The sequence below is a fragment of the Eschrichtius robustus genome, chromosome 2 (genome assembly GCF_028021215.1).
Source record: "Eschrichtius robustus isolate mEscRob2 chromosome 2, mEscRob2.pri, whole genome shotgun sequence".
In the NCBI taxonomy this organism is placed as follows: Eukaryota; Metazoa; Chordata; class Mammalia; order Artiodactyla; family Eschrichtiidae; genus Eschrichtius; species Eschrichtius robustus.
This window is the reverse complement of record NC_090825.1, coordinates 115399187-115415210: the sequence shown is the minus strand read 5'-3', so window position 1 is coordinate 115415210 and position 16024 is coordinate 115399187. Positions and strand designations below refer to the sequence as shown.

General features: G+C 36.4%; 1 protein-coding gene across 8 annotated transcripts in view; it reads left to right on the top strand.

Moving 5' to 3' along the window:
• FAM13B (family with sequence similarity 13 member B) overlaps window positions 1-16024 on the top strand; it is a 116704-nt gene that overhangs the window by 89322 nt on the left and 11358 nt on the right. For 5 of the 8 annotated variants that reach the window (XM_068535940.1, XM_068535935.1, XM_068535939.1 and 2 more), the window contains 7 exons: window positions 5748-5812; window positions 7972-8020; window positions 8480-8627; window positions 11367-11432; window positions 12842-13052; window positions 13688-13817; window positions 15006-15087. In XM_068535940.1, coding sequence (XP_068392041.1) covers window positions 5748-5812; window positions 7972-8020; window positions 8480-8627; window positions 11367-11432; window positions 12842-13052; window positions 13688-13817; window positions 15006-15087 — 751 coding nt within the window. The remainder of the gene's footprint in view (window positions 1-5747; window positions 5813-7971; window positions 8021-8479; window positions 8628-11366; window positions 11433-12841; window positions 13053-13687; window positions 13818-15005; window positions 15088-16024) is intronic. The other 3 variants (XM_068535942.1, XM_068535941.1, XM_068535937.1) reach the window with 1 other exon arrangement.

Below are 16024 nucleotides of genomic sequence, written 5' to 3'. Positions count from 1 at the left end.
TAATATACAATATTTGTTTTGCTCTTTCTGACTTATTTCACTCTGTATGACAGTTGCTAGATCCATCCACGTCTCAACAAATGACCCAATTTCGTTCCTTTTTATGGCTGAGTAATATTCCATTGTATATATGTACCACAACTTCTTTATCCATTCATCTGTTGATGGGCATTTAGGTTGCTTCTATGACCTGGCTATTGTAAGTAGTGCTGCAGTGAACATTGGAGTGCATGTGTCATTTTGAATTATGGTTTTCTCTGGGTATATGCCCAGTAGTGGGATTGCTGGGTCATATGGTAATTCTATTTTTAGTTTTTTAAGGAACCTCCATACTGTTCTCCATAGTAGCCGTATCAATTTACATTCCCACCAACAGTGCAAGAGGGTTCCCTTTTCTCCACACCGTCTCCAGCATTTGTTGTTTGTAGATTTTCCTGATAATGCCTATTCTAACTTGTGTGAGGTGATACCTCATTGTAGTTTTGATTTGCATTTCTCTAATAACTAGTGATGTTGAGCAGCTTTTCTTGTGCTTCTTGGCCATCTGTGTGTCTTCTTTGGAGAAATGTCTATTTAGGTCTTCTGCCCATTTTTGGAATGGGTTGTTTGTTTCTTTAATATTGAGCTGCATGAGCTGTTTATATATTTTGGAGATTAATCCTTTGTCCGTTGATTCGTTTGCAAATATTTTCTCCCATTCTGAGGGTTGTCTTTTCGTCTTGTTTATGGTTTCCTTTGTTGTGCAAAAGCTATGAAGTTTCATTAGGTCCCATTTGTTTATTTTTGTTTTTATTTCCATTACTCTAGGAGGTGGATCAAAAAAGATCTTGCTGTGATTTATGTCAAAGAGTGTTCTTCCTATGTTTTCCTCTAAGAGTTTTATACTGTCCGGTCTTACATTTAGGTCTCGAATCCATTTTGAGTTTTTGTGTATGGTGTTAAGGAGTGTTCTAATTTCATTCTTTTACATGTAGCTGTCCAGTTTTCCCAGCACCACTTATTGAAGAGACTGTCTTTTCTCCATTGTATAACCTTGCCTCCTTTGTCCTAGATTAGTTGACCATAGGTGTGTGGGTTTATCTCTGGGCTTTCTATCCTGTTCCATTGATCTGTGTTTCTGTTTTTGTGCCAGTACCATATTGTCTTGATTACTGTAGCTTTGTAGTATAGTCTGAAGTCAGGGAGTCTGATTCCTCCAGCTCCGTTTTTTTCCCTCAATAGCTTTGGCTATTCGGGGTCTTTTGTGTCTCCATACAAATTTTAAGATTTTTTGTTCTAGTTCCGTAAAAAATGTCATTGGTAATTTGATAGGGATTGCATTGAACCTGTAGATTGCTTTGGGTAGTATAGTCATTTTCACAATATTGATTCTTCCAATCCAAGAACATGGTATATCTCTCCATCTGTTGGTATCATTTTTAATTCCTTTCATCAGTGTCTTATAGTTTTCTGCATACAGGTCTTTTGTCTCCCTAGGTAGGTTTATTCCTAGGTATTTTATTCTTTTTGTTGCAATAGTAAATGGGAGTGTTTCCTTAATTTCTCTTTCAGATTTTTCATCATTAGTGTATAGGGATGCAAGAGATTTCTGTGCATTAATTTTGTATCCTGCAACTTGCCCAGGTTCATTGATTAGCTCTAGTAGTTTTCTGGTAGCATCTTTAGGATTCTCTATGTGTAGTATCATGTCATCTGCAAACAGTGACAGTTTTACTTCTTCTTTTCCAATTTGTATTCCTTTTATTTCTTTTTCCTCTGTGATTTTCGTGGCTAGGAGTTCCAAAACTATGTTGAATAATAGTGGTGAGAGTGGACATCCTTGTCTTGTTCCTGATCTTAGAGGAAATGCTTTCAGTTTTTCACCATAGAGAATGTTGTTTGCTGTGGGTTTGTTGTATATGGCTTTTATTATGTTGAGGTAGGTTCCCTCTATGCCCAGTTTCTGGAGAGTTTTTATCATAAATGGCTGTTGAATTTTGTCAAAAGCTTTTTCTGCATCTATTGAGATGATCATATGGTTTTTATTCTTCAGTCTGTTAATATGGTGTATCACACTGATTGATTTGCGTATATTGAAGAATCCTTGCATCCTTGAGATAAATTCCACTTGATCGTGGTCTATGATCCTTTTAATGTGTTGTTGGATTCTGTTTGCTAGTATTTTGTTGAGGATTTTTGCATCTATATTCATCAGTGATATTGGTCTGTAATTTTCTTTTTTTGTAGTATCTTTGTCTGGTTTTGGTATCAGGGTGATGGTGGCCTCATAGAGTGAGTTTGGGAGTGTTCCTCCCTCTGCAACTTTTTGGAAGAGTTTGAGAAGGATGGGTGTTAGCTCTTCTCTAAATGTTTGATAGAATTCACCTGTGAAGCCATCTGGTCCTGGACTTTTGTTTGTTGGAAGATTTTTAATCACAGTTTCAATTTCATTGCTTGTGATTGGTCTGTTCATATTTTCTATTTCTTCCTGGTTCAGTCTTGGAAGGTTATACCTATCTAAGAATTTGTCCATTTCTTCCAGGTTGTCCATTTTATTGGCATGGAGTTGCTTGCAGTAGTCTCTTAGGATGCTTTGTATTTCTGCGGTGTCTGTTGTAACTTCTCCTTTTTCATTTCTAATTTTATTGATTTGAGTCCTCTCCCTCTTTTTCTTGATGAGTCTGGCTAATGGTTTACAAATTTTATTTATCTTCTCAAAGAACCGGCTTTTAGTTTTATTGATCTTTGCTATTGTTTTCTTTGTTTCTATTTCATTTATTTCTGCTCTGATCTTTATGATTTCTTTCCTTCTGCTAACTTTGGGTTTTGTTTATTCTTCTTTCTCTAGTTCCTTTAGGTGTAAGGTTAGATTGTGTATTTGAGATTTTTCCTGTTTCTTGAGGTAGGCTTGTATAGCTATAAACTTCCCTCTTAGAACTGCTTTTGCTGCATCCCGTAGGTTTTGGATCGTCGTGTTTTCATTGTCATTTGTCTCTAGGTTTTTTTGATTTCCTCTTTGATTTCTTCAGTGATCTCTTGGTTATTTAGTAATGTATTGTTTAGCCTCCATGTGTTTGTGTTTTTTACTTTTTTTTCCCTGTAATTGATTTCTGATCTCACAGCATTGTGGTCAGAAAAGATGCTTGATATGATTTCAGTTTTCTTAAATTTACTGAGGCTTGATTTATGACCCAAGATGTGATCTATCCTGGAGAGTGTTCCGTGCGCACTTGAGAAGAACGTGTAATCTGCTGTTTTTGGATGGAATGTCCTATATATATCAATTAAATCTATCTGGTCTATTGTGTCATTTAAAGCTTCTGTTTCCTTATTAATTTTCATTTCGGATGATCTGTCCATTGGTGTAAGTGAGGTGTTAAAGTCCCCACTATTACTGTGTTACTGTTGATTTCCTCTTTTATAACTGTTAGCAGTTGCCTTATGTATTGAGGTGTTCCTATGTTGTGTGCATATATATTTATAATTGTTATATCTTCTTCTTGGATTGATCCCTTGATCATTATGTAGTGTCCTTCCTTGTCTCTTGTAACATTCTTTATTTTAAAGTCAATTTTATCTGATATGAGTATTGCTACTCCAGCTTTCTTTTGATTTCCATTTGCATGGAATATCTTTTTCCATCCCTTCACTTTCAGTCTGTATGTGTCCCTAGGTCTGAAGTGGGTCTCTTGTAGACAGCATATATATGGGTCTTGTTTTTGTATCCATTCAGCAAGCCTGTTTCTTTTGGTTGGAGCATTTAATCCATTCACATTTAAGGTAATTATCGATATGTATGTTCCTATGACCATTTTCTTAATTGCTTTGGATTTGTTTTAGTAGGTCCTTTTCTCCTCTTGTGTTTCCCACTTAGAGAAGTTCCTTTAGCATTTGTTGTAGAGCTGGTTTTGTGGTGCTGAATTCTCTTAGCTTTTGCTTGTCTGTAAAGCTTTTGATCTCTCCATTGAATCTGAATGAGATCCTTGCCAGGTAGAGTAATCTTGGTTGTAGGTTCTTTCCTTTCATCACTTTAAGTATATCATGCCACTCCCTTCTGGCTTGTAGAGTTTCTGCTGAGAAATCAGCTGTTAACCTTATGGGGTTTCCCTTGTATGTTATTTGTCCTTTTTCCCTTGCTGCTTTCAATAATTTTTCTTTGTCTTTAATTTTTGCCAATTTGATTACTATGTGTCTTGCCGTGTTTCTTCTTGGGTATATCCTGTATGGGACTCTCTGCGGTTCTTGGACTTGGGTGGCTATTTCCTTTCCCATGTTAGGGAAGTTTTCGACTATAATCTCTTCAAATATTTTCTCGGGTCCTTCCTCTCTCTCTTCTCCTTCTGGGACCCCTATAATGTGAATGTTGTTATGTTTAATGTTGTCCCAGAGGTCTCTTAGGCTGTCTTCATTTCTTTTCATTCTTTTTTCTTTATTCTGTTCCGCAGCAGTGAATTCCACCATTCTGTCTTCCAGGTCACTTATCCGTTCTTCTGCCTCAGTTATTCTGCTATTGATTCCTTCTAATGTAGTTTTCATTTCAGTTATTGTATTGTTCACCTCTGTTTGTTTGTTCTTTAATTCTTCTAAGTCTTTGTTAAACATTTCTTGCATCTTCTCCATCTTTGCCTCCATTCTTTTTCCAGGGTCCTGGATCATCTTCACTATCATTATTCTGAATTCTTTTTCTGGAAGGTTGCCTATCTCCACTTCATTTAGTTGTTTTTCTGGGGTTTTATCTTGTTCCTTCATCTGGTACATAGCCCTCTGCCTTTTCATCTTGTCTGTCTTTCTGTGAATGTGGTTTTTGTTCTACAGGCTGCAAGATTGTAGTTCTTCTTGCTTCTGCTCAAAAGCAGCTATTTTTAAAAATAGTTATTTTGAGGCATGGCATTGTTATACATATCTACAAATCTTGTTAATGTCTGTTTGACTTAACTGAAGTTAGCTGGATTCTCATACCTGCTTCTGCATTCTGTCTGTTCTATAGGTTCTTTTGTTTCTAGTGCATGAGGCCAATTTAGCTTCACAGAGATAACTAGTTGGAAAAGAGAGAAGTATTTTAAAAGCCTTTTACAGACTGTCTTTCATATTAAACAGAACTGCACAAGTGGTAGTTCCTTAAGAAGAATCTAAGAAGATCAAAGCTTTTGTTGATTTCAGAGGTGATCATCAAAGACACTAAAAAGTTTACATAGTTTGAAGTAATGCACAAGGCATTTGTATTAGACTTGGTAGGTATTCATTTTAAGGGAGGAATAAGCGTGGGATGATGTCACTAAGCCCATTGGAAAATGCAGGAGCCTTCTCTTGTGTTTCTGAGGTTCAGAGGTGTTATTTCAATTACGTGTAATAAAGAGATCTGGTGAACTACATGACTCCTCTGTTACCTGCTAGGAAGTTAACCAACCTGTATGTTCATGGCTGAGGAGAAAGAGACATAGCAGACCATCATTTTCAGAGGAGAGAATTCTAAGGAAGGAAAAAGAATGTGATAGTAGTAGCAGTACGTATTGCCCACTGGGGTAGCAAGAAATGCAGGGTCCTCATTTTATACACACGCATACAAACACACGCAAGACTCGGGTTTTGAGGAAGATAAATTACTCTCTGTAAAAAGAGATGCTAACATCTATAGACTGTTATAAGTAGTAGTTAAAGAGGGGCATTTGACTAACTTGTAATCTAATATCCTAATTTAGATCGGAAACTTCCTCTCATATGTAAGTGATGGGAACTCCATTAATACGGTGTTGTGTTCTTTTTGTCAGACTGTAGGTATACTGTTAGAGCCATGCAGTGACAGTGGTGATGGTGAAGATGGCTGTCTTGAGAGGTAAGCATTTTCTCTTGTTGTTGCTAATTAATTATTCATTTTGAGAATTGGAGTTCTTTACAGATTCTGGGGTGAATTTTTTAGATGAAGTTATCCATTATAACATACATTTTAGATGATCTAGAAAACCAAATGTCTTGTTTTGATGGTAAGTATAAAGCATATTAAATGTCCATAAATATTCAGAGTAGATGCAGGTTCAGACAGACATTAGTTACAACTTGGAAAACGTTCAGAAGGAAGAACACAGCCTTCTTGGAGACACTTAAAACTTTCAGCTGATTTGTAGAACAATTTGGGAGTTTATTGATATTCTGAATACATTTCAGTGAGTTAATTCATAGTCTTGGAACTATGGATAGCTAACTGAAAGTTTGTAACATAGTTGCATCAACAAATATGTAGGGATGTTTTTGTTCCCCTTCTAACTACTCCTCCGTGTGTCCCAGTACAGTCCTATGCAGTTGGTGTTTGTTTATGTCCTTGGCCAGCAGTAATGGAAGGGGGATCCCTGAGGCAATGAGTATTTCAGCCATATGTAGTCCCCATAGATACTCGATAGATAAAGTCCCTTTAAACAGAAGCTTTCTAGAATGTTTTAAAGTAGGTTTTGGGTGTCGTTACTCTTTTTATGATTCTTTAAGACATTGCTAAGAAGTGTGTTATAATTTTCTTCAGGATGATGATTTGATATTCTAAAAACACATTAGTAATGAAGTTGGAGACTAGATTGTAAATACTGAGAAGTCCCATACAGCATTACTAATTTGGTGATAGCCTGTTGGCAAGGGTAAACTTGCATTAATGCCATTGTCTCTCTTAATTGTGGGTAGGAAACCTGTTCTCTGAGGGCACGTAAATTCTTTGGAGCCATGTCTCTGGAGCGTCCCCATACTCTGAAGGTCCACAGATTTCCTGCTTACAGCAGTTCCTTGTGCTTCCTTTCAGGAGGCAGGAATGATCTTCTTCCAGCCCAGGGAATATTGGAGCTATGGGCTGAAGATAAAAGATTAACAGCATTAACAGGCATCCCCAGAATGATGACATCTGGATTTGGTAGAACAATAAGGATCCATTTAGTGAGGACTCAATCTTTTTCAAGAAAGCTCTTTCCCCTTCAACTTATGTATAGGTTAGCAAACTTGTTTTTAGACCCAAAGATTTTCTTGGTTAAGTGGATTACATTTTGCATGTTTAACACTCAATGTTTCTCAAATTTAGGTGATTAGGTCTTTTAGTCTGTTAGGGTAGAATTTAGCTCATCCCCCCATTTGCTTCCACTCTAAGCAAAAGAGGGCCTTTGCTTCCCAGGGAATTTAGTTTGTTTCTCATGCCCAGCAAGAATCCATATTTAGATCAAGACCTGTCTTCTTGCAGTTCTTTTATGCACACTCTTTTATGGCAGGGTAGGAGCAGCACCAGTGAGTATCTTTGTAAATTGCCACAGTGTCTTTGGGGAGGAGAACTTTCCCGCAGTCGGCATATTGATAACCTACTATGATACTAGATACTGTGTTGACTGGTCAAATAGGTAGAGATCATTTGTGACAGCTTGCTTTAACACTTGTTCTATATGGGGGTTAATTTTTATGGGGGAATAAGTGAATTGAGATTTTATAAATTTCCTTTTTACATGTTACCATTATGTTTTTAGGAAGGAGAGGTTTAGAAGTAGTAACCTTGTTTTGATTGTAATAGAATACCATCAGATTTAAAATATAGGTACATAGCTATACCTTTAAAAAATCTTTAAAAAGGAAAAAAATGTCCCAGAGTGGGAGAGAATAAAGTTATTTGGTTAAAACTAATATTTATTTTTATAAAATCTTTTCCATTATACATTCAGTTCTTTTGGTTTTTATTTATTGTGGATTATATTTTTCCTTTTAAAGTGTTTTTCTTTTGGGGGAGTGGCTGTGTAAGGGGGTGGTAAATGTTAGTTAATTTTTCTAAACCTGAACTGATTCTGTGGATCTTTTCAGTAGTGTGTGATTTTCAGATAATAAGGCTCCAAAGAATGGGCATATGTCCAGTTGTTGTTTTATTCTCTCACCCTGTAAATGCTAACTGTATGAGGAAGAGAGGAATCTAGGTAAGAAATATGCAATGATAGTAACCAATTTATTCTTAAAAGACTAATAACTTTACTTGATTTTTAGGAAAGAATATTTGTCATTTGACAGTGATAAATTGTCACACTTCATTCTGGTAAGAATTATTTTTCACTTATGGTTCTTAAAAGTTCGACTAGGTTTAATCTACCAGTTATTGTATCTGACCTTTAGCTCTTGGGTTTAATAGGTTTAAAGGAGATTGAAATGTAAATACTCTTACCAAATGTTTTACAGTTAAGCAGCAACTTGATTTGCCACTTTTGTTTTTTTGTTTGCTTTTGTTTTTGTTTTTGTGTTATTTGCCACTATGGGTTACAAGAAACTTAGTTATGAAAACAGTTTTCTCAATTTGGGATCCAAACTTTGTCTTCCAGTAAGATGTATTATAAAACTGCACATTTGTATTTGAAAATAGTTTGAATGGTGGGAGTGGGACAGTTAACTGTAGGCACAGTAAACTGATGAAGACTACACAGGATATATGCTGGTTGTCTTTAAGCTGGGTGTGAAAAGCTTCTTGGTTGTGAAATGTATTCTTTATTTTAAAATACAGGATTCTAGTAGCAAGATATGTGATTTGAATGCCAACACTGAATCAGAAGTGCCAGGAGGTCAAAGTGTTGGTGTTCAAGGGGAGGCAGCATGTGTCCAAATTCCACATTTAGATCTGAAGAACGTTTCTGACGGTGATAAATGGGAAGGTAATTTTACCCACACACATTATTTTCCTGATAATGTTATTTGTAACTGAAATTACCCAAGGCAGTAATGAGATTACTGCCCTTTTCTTAGCAATCTTATTCATTTTTATTTGATTCATATAAGAGTGAGTGACTATTTTTACTCAAATGCACTAACGAAATTATGGGGCAACTATCTCATTGAACTAAAAGTTCTTATTTTATCCATTAGCTCTGAAGATGGATGTTAAAACTGATGAAAAAAATAAAATCAAGGATAGGATTTTGTTAATTGTTAAACCAGGTGCTGTCTCCCAGTTTTTGAAAGTCCGGTATGTTAGGGCTTGGGGATCTCACCACTTTAAACAGAGGGCTTATATATAGCTGCCTTTTCTTTATAATCATCAGGAATACATTTAAAAAGAAATTATCTTCAAGGTTATTTGTAAGCACATATTGTGCTGTATCCCTGTATCTCTGTGTTAGGTTATGAAGGTATGGGAGCAGGGTCCTAAAAAATTTTACAAAGAAGAGAAATTTTAATTTTAATTTAAAAAGGCAAGCCACATGGGTGTATGTATTTGTCAAAACTCAGCAGATGTATACTTAAGACTTGCGTTTCATTGTATGTAAGCTTTTTTTAATCAAAAGAAGCAAAAACTGTAAATAAATACCAAACTTCAGTGAATGATTTGCATGCAGAAGTGTTTATGGGGAAGTATACAGGTATCTACAGTTTACTTTGAAATCCATGATGAAAATAAGACGGTTAATGGAATGGGAATGTTATAAAGCAAGTATAGTAAAATGTTAATGGTAGAATCTAGGCGATTGGTATATAGATGTCCACTTTAAAATTCTCTCAACTTTGCTGTGTGTTTGTAAACTTTCAAATAAAATGTTGCGGTTGGGAGTGGAAGTAAGCAGCAAATTTGGATCCAGGAGGCCTCTGGATCATACACCTTCCTATGTAAATAGACAAGGAGACCACTCAGAAATCTTAAAGTTACATATTTGTTCACTTGGATGAAGATCCCTTGGTAATCTCACCTTTGGCAAGTTAGCCAGTGACATACAGTAGCAATAACAAGAGGAATTGCAATGCCAATACCACAGACTCCTTTTGCCACCTCAAGTCTATGTACCTGATCACAGTTGGAGCATTTTTATTTATTTATTTTTAAGGTATAGCCAATTTTCTAAAAGCCCCAAACAAGTCATTGTGCCAATCTTTACTGCTGTCTTTCCTCCTGCCCCCCCTCCCCCTTTTTTGGTCTAGATGTTTGGCATACCTAATGGCATATTATGTGTCTTAACTTAGACTAAATCAGGAAGTTGTCTTCCATTTACTTTGTTCTGGGTTATTCAGGATGTTTGGAATTTATGAACATGCTCCCCAGAGTTAGGGATATGTTAGCATTCAGATGTTCATTTTAGTTATTTATCCTGGCATGATCACTGAAAAGGAGTGGTGGTCAACAGAGCATCCCTTGAGCTGTAGTAGGAAAAGAGTCTGTGAAAGATGAAGCTGGGATTCTGACAGAGGATTTAATCCTGCTTCTTTTTGGAGGATGCAGATAAATAGCCCTTTACAGTCTTTGTCCTGAGGGTTCTGATCTTAAGTTTTAAGCATAGAAGACAATTTGTTTTCCATTGTCTGAGGAGATAGGACATTCTCTGTCCAGCTTCAGCTTTCTGGAGGCTTCCCCAAAGAGACCCTGATGGTAGGCTCTCTTTTGTTGCCTTGTCAGAATCCATCCTTTACAACTTGTGGTGGTAGGGAAAGTAGGTCACTATGTACTCCTGATCCCTGATTTTCAGTCTCTGAACTGCCCTGTTAGCTACCTGGCTCGACAGCTGTGACAAGTCCTCGTAGACCTCCTTCTGGCTCTTCCAGGAGTAAGGGTCAGTGACTTTCAGAGAGCCAAGAGCAGTAGACATCTGAGTAAACTTCTCAGTCATGAACTCTGCATGTGCTTGGGAGAGTAGCTGTTAGCAGACCATGTTGTTCTTTCCAACTGTGCCCCATAATACGGAGACTGATTTTCTACAACTGGGAGTCAAGATATTCTAAATAGTAGTCTTCCTTAAGAGACCAAATTACTTTAGACCCTACATACCTTGGAATCAGAGACATACCCCATTTGAAATGACTCTTAATAGAGAAGTAGGGTGACTTCAAATGGAGGACCACCTCACTCTTCCTAAGTATGTGGGTTTTGTTTTTTTGTATTGTTCAAAGGGTAGTCAGCAGAATGCAGTTCGCAAGCAGGTAGCACACGTCTGCCACCAGTATGCATTTGTAGCAGCCATCCAAAGATCTTGGTTTTTAATGAAGTAGACAACATCTTTACTTTAGATTCTTTCCTGCTGACTCTTGAATGAAATACGGTAGGATCTTTTCAAAGAGCAAACTAAAGGAAATATTTTTCTGTCAAATCGTTTATACTGAAAAGCTTCAACAGTACCTGATTAAGTTTCCATTTCTTCAGTTTTATGTTTGAGTTTTAATAGAACAGCACTACTTTGATTTTTTTTTTTTTTTGCCTTGCTTGCTGAAACAGAAATGTATGTTTGTGTTTGTTTTTAAAGTTTGGTTAGTAGTAATTTCTTTGAATAAAGTTTTTGAGCAGAATGCCTAACTGGTTTTAGGGAAATGTTTTTGGTATCTTTGGCTTTGTGTTAGTTATGTGTATGGTTTGTTCTGACTGTGCTGTGTGTTCACTTTAGTATTTTTTGCCATTTTTTCCATTTTATTAGCGTCATGCCCTATCACTTTTCCCCTCATTGATTTCAAAACAATGCATCTGCAGAGAGATGGGGAGGGTAAGTATGGTTCGCCATAGTTTAGCTTTTTTGCCTTTTTATGGTTCACTTTGTTTGCCTTCTTATTAGCCCTTCTCCTGCTGTCCCCATATATTAGGAAAACTATTCTGGGTTAAAGATGATACCCAGAAAATATTGTTTTTGTTAGTTCCTACTTTTCTTAAAACAGGAGATTTCTCATAAAATGTTTATTTCCTGTTACTTATTTTCTGGGAAGCAGGTACAAGGGTTGTTTTGAAAATCACTTTATTGCTGGGTTTATTATGGGATTGCACGCTTAGTACTCAATTTTTAGTTATCAGATTGATCTGGGCTTTAAAAACTAAATTAATTATGTTCTTATTACCCTGAAAAAAAGTAATGCTTTAAATTGCTAATGCATAAAGTTAAACTAAATTAATAGCAATCCGTAGGTATTGTGTGAAGAAAAAGAAAACATCATTCTTGATTTCTGACACTGTCAAGCCATTTTTGCATCCAGAAATACTTAACTAATTTTTGCTATTAAAAGCCACAGTATCAAAGTTTTACGCTGTAGTTATAATAAAGTTAACATGTAGATGGAAAAGTCCCGATCCCCACCCTGAATCCAGTGATACTTGAAGATAATTTTGTATTTGGAGTATATTTGTGGGTTGTGTGTTTATCTATATGTGTTCTGTATGTAATCAAACCTTATTTGTGCAAAGACATCAAATGTCTTAACATGGCTTCATTTGAGAACATACAGGATAACTCCAATAAAATAAATGTGCTTAAGAGGGAGTAGTGCTATTAAATTTTGTCTTGGTCATACTTTTGAGTGTTTAATTATTAAAATATGTATTATACACAGGAATCCTGTAGCAGAAAATAACCACCACAGTTTAATGTTAGAGGCCAGGTACTGTCAGGTGAGTTAGCTGCTTTTGTTTGGGAAGGTTAGAATTCTTTTGGAGTCCAAGAACTCCATTTGGTAAGTGTTCTGAATAGCATGGGGAATAGCTTCCAGTTCCTAACATAGTCATTTTACAGTGAGGGATGATCTATTCACCTGGCAGCATTTGGCTAAGTTAAATTCCTAACTGACGACTGTTTAATGTTTGCTGTTTCTAAATGAAGACTTTTCCCTACTTGAAAAATAACATTTTAATTTTAAAGAGCTTGACAGTGTCCCTTCTTGCTTTGTGACTGGGTTCAGAAATTTAAGGTGTAACTCCTTATGTGAAATTAGAACTCTGAGCTGAACAATGAAGCTCAGACAATTTTAAACTATAGTAGGCTTTATGAAGACCCTAGTATCCCATAATTATTATATGAACCACTACATAATGATAAAGGTTTAAAGAACATATAGCTGATACTGTGTGACTTTTTTTCCATGTGGAACCAAGAGACCCATGGTACTATTCTTTGTGTTTGTTTTGCAGAGCCATTTCCTGCTTTTAAGTCTTGGCAGGAAGACTCTGAGTCTGGAGAAGCTCAACTCTCTCCACAAGCTGGAAGAATGAATCATCATCCTCTGGAAGAGGACTGTCCTCCAGTATTATCACACCGGAGTTTAGATTTTGGGCAAAGCCAGCGTTTCCTACATGATCCAGAAACATTGGATTCCTCATCTAAAGCACTTTCTTTTGCTAGGTATATGACTTTTATGTTCTTATGGGAGGTGAATCCTATCACATACCCAGGTCCTTTGAGAGATTTTAATCCTCCAGACCTGTAGTTGAGAGCTTTCTCCCCTATTTCATGAAGCATGCCTTTGTAATTTTTTATTTCGGATGCCCCTAAATTCTGAGTTCATTGAGGTATTTTTGGGGTTTGCTCTCTAATAAGACATCTTTCCATGGTGTTTTTATTCATTTGTGACTGAAATATAGAACTCTGGAAGGGAAGCCGCAGGTGGAGCTCACCAATACTAGATGTTTTTATTGTCAAAACTTAAAATTGATCCTGAAAGTTAGAACCTTTCCTTTGCAGTTTGAACACCAAAAGAGCTCTGAGTTGCTAGATGTCTTTGTTTCTCTTCTGCCTTTGCCCAGACAACTTTTGAATGATTCCAGATTGTTTTCATCGCTACTCGTGTTAGCTAGTTTTGTGGTCTCTAACATAGTTTAAGTTTCTTTTTACTACCTGTCCTTTAGTGTTAGAGACTTAATTTCACTTTAAAAATATACTTCTTGGTAATAGTATCATGTTTTATCAAGATAATAAGAGAGATGGTGTCGATAAATTAAAAATTTAACTAACAGTATTTGCCTCTTGTTTTAATTCAGGATTCGAAGATCATCTTTTAGTTCAAAAGATGAAAAAAGAGAAGACAGAACACCATATCAATTAGTCAAGAAACTTCAGAAAAAAATCAGACAATTTGAGGAACAGTTTGAAAGGGAAAGAAATAGCAAGGTAAGTTTGTAGCATTGTCCACTGTGAGGTAGATCTGTTGGAACTTGGAGGACTTTCTTGGAGAGCATTAGTGCATCTCTTTCCTGGGAGAGAGAACGAATCTAAGATGCCCAGAGACATAGTGATCATGTAGATCTGAGATTATATAGATCCTTAGCCTTCTGATTCCAGACCAGTATTCTTGCCATTGCACCATTGCATTTTTATATTTCTATTGGAAAACAGCTTGTAGAATTCTTAAAGCAAATACTTTACATTGACAAATCACGTTAATGCTGTGCTCTCTCAAAAACCACAGGTAGCCAGGGGAGGTGGGGGTGGAGGGATGAGATATTTAATAATTAGAACATGTGAAGTGGAAAAAGTCCTATACTTGGAGTCGGAAGACCCATATTCAAATCTGGCTTCTCCAGTTGCTAGGCCCTCCTCCGAGAGAGCTTTACTTAATATCTTGCCCTGTCTACTTAAAGTAAGATGAAATGAGGATTGAGTGAAACCTCTGCCATGGGAACTGTAAAATACTATTTGGGCATAAATTAAAATAACCATCGGGACTTCCTGGCGGTCCAGTTGTTAAGACTCCACGCTTCCACTCCAGGGGGCATGGGTTCAATCCCTGGTCGGGGAACTAAGATCCTGCATGCCGTGTGGCGTGGCAAAAAAACCAAAAAACAAAAAACCATTGCTTACCCACAAAGGTTTAAATGATTCTCTTTCTTTTTTTAGAATTTCATATCTTAATTTTATTGAGGGGTTAACAAATCTCTTAAAATACTATCTTTATGAAAGAACAGTGTCTATCTATGAGTAGATTTATAGTGGTAGAGTTGTTTTAGGTTGGATCATCTGGGAAACATTCTGAGACAGAGATTTCAGGGCGTGCGATTTCCAAGGGAGTGTTTAGGGAGAATCGCAGCTGTAAGGAGTGAGGCCAGCATGGTTTAGTAGAGGAGATTCCACGGGGTCTCAAGCTAGGATGGCTGCTCAGGATTGACCTGAATTGAGATGAGGGCGCCAGGCCTTTTTAATCCCACATAACCAGTCATGGATGCAGGCTGCTCTGGAAGAAGGGTTGTAACCTTGGGCCAGGCAGCTCCTTTGGGCAAAGGCAATTATCAGAGAGGGACTTAGCACAGGTAGGGGGTTGATGAGTGCCTAATCAGTGATTCTGTTTTCTTAATTTTTCAGCCCTCCTACAGTGATATAGCAGCCAATCCAAAGGTATTAAAATGGATGACAGAGCTCACCAAACTGCGAAAGCAAATCAAAGGTATAAAATGTGCCATTTTTCTAATATAATTGCATTTTAAAATATTCTTTATAATAATATCTGAGAATTATAGTTAGAATTTTTGATAATTTTAAATCTTGGACACTATCTGGCAAAATAAAAGTTCTCTTGTTCTTTTAGTAGTTATGGTCAAAGTTGCAATACTATATTACATTCTTCCAAATGTCTTTCATGTGTTTTTATTAGTAATAGTCTTTTGAAGGGTGCCCTAGATTATATATTCACAGGTGGTATTGTATTATGAAGTTTATATGAAACATATTTCAAATATTAAGCAGTTTTGGGTTTGGGTAGGTATTAAGAATTTTTGGTGGGTATTTCCTCTAAGACTAAGAATAATCATCAGCCTTTTATACTACAAAGACTAAATTGTAAGTCGTCTTGAATCAAAAACTAGGTCGTGTGTTACTGAGTGTCAGTCTAGTATAACACCTGCTAAGGTACATTTCCTTTGTGGGTGTTTAGTGAACATGCTTTTTAATAATTGTTAATACCTAAAAAATTATCTGTACCAAGTGTGGGTTTGTAATCTGCAGCATCACATTTTGGTTTATTCATTTGAATTTATTCAACAGAAATTTTAGTGTGTGTACATACCAAGTACTTGAAGACATCTGAGGTTGTAGCAGTGAACAAGAGAAACAGGGTCCCTATTGTCATTGAGTTTATTTACATTCTTATGGTTAAATAAGTTCTACTACTTCTTTAGAATTTTCCCTTAAAATTCTGTCAAAAATTTCCTCGTTTAACACCAGTTTCCAACCATCAGTGAGAATCACTACCTTGAATGTATTACTAATGAGTGTCATTAAATTATTAGCCTCCTAACTAATTTCCCAATTTGCTTCCACTCTTAGTGTCCTACAGTGCATTCTCTGCATAGCAGCCAAAATTATCTTTTATAAAAACTGTGTTA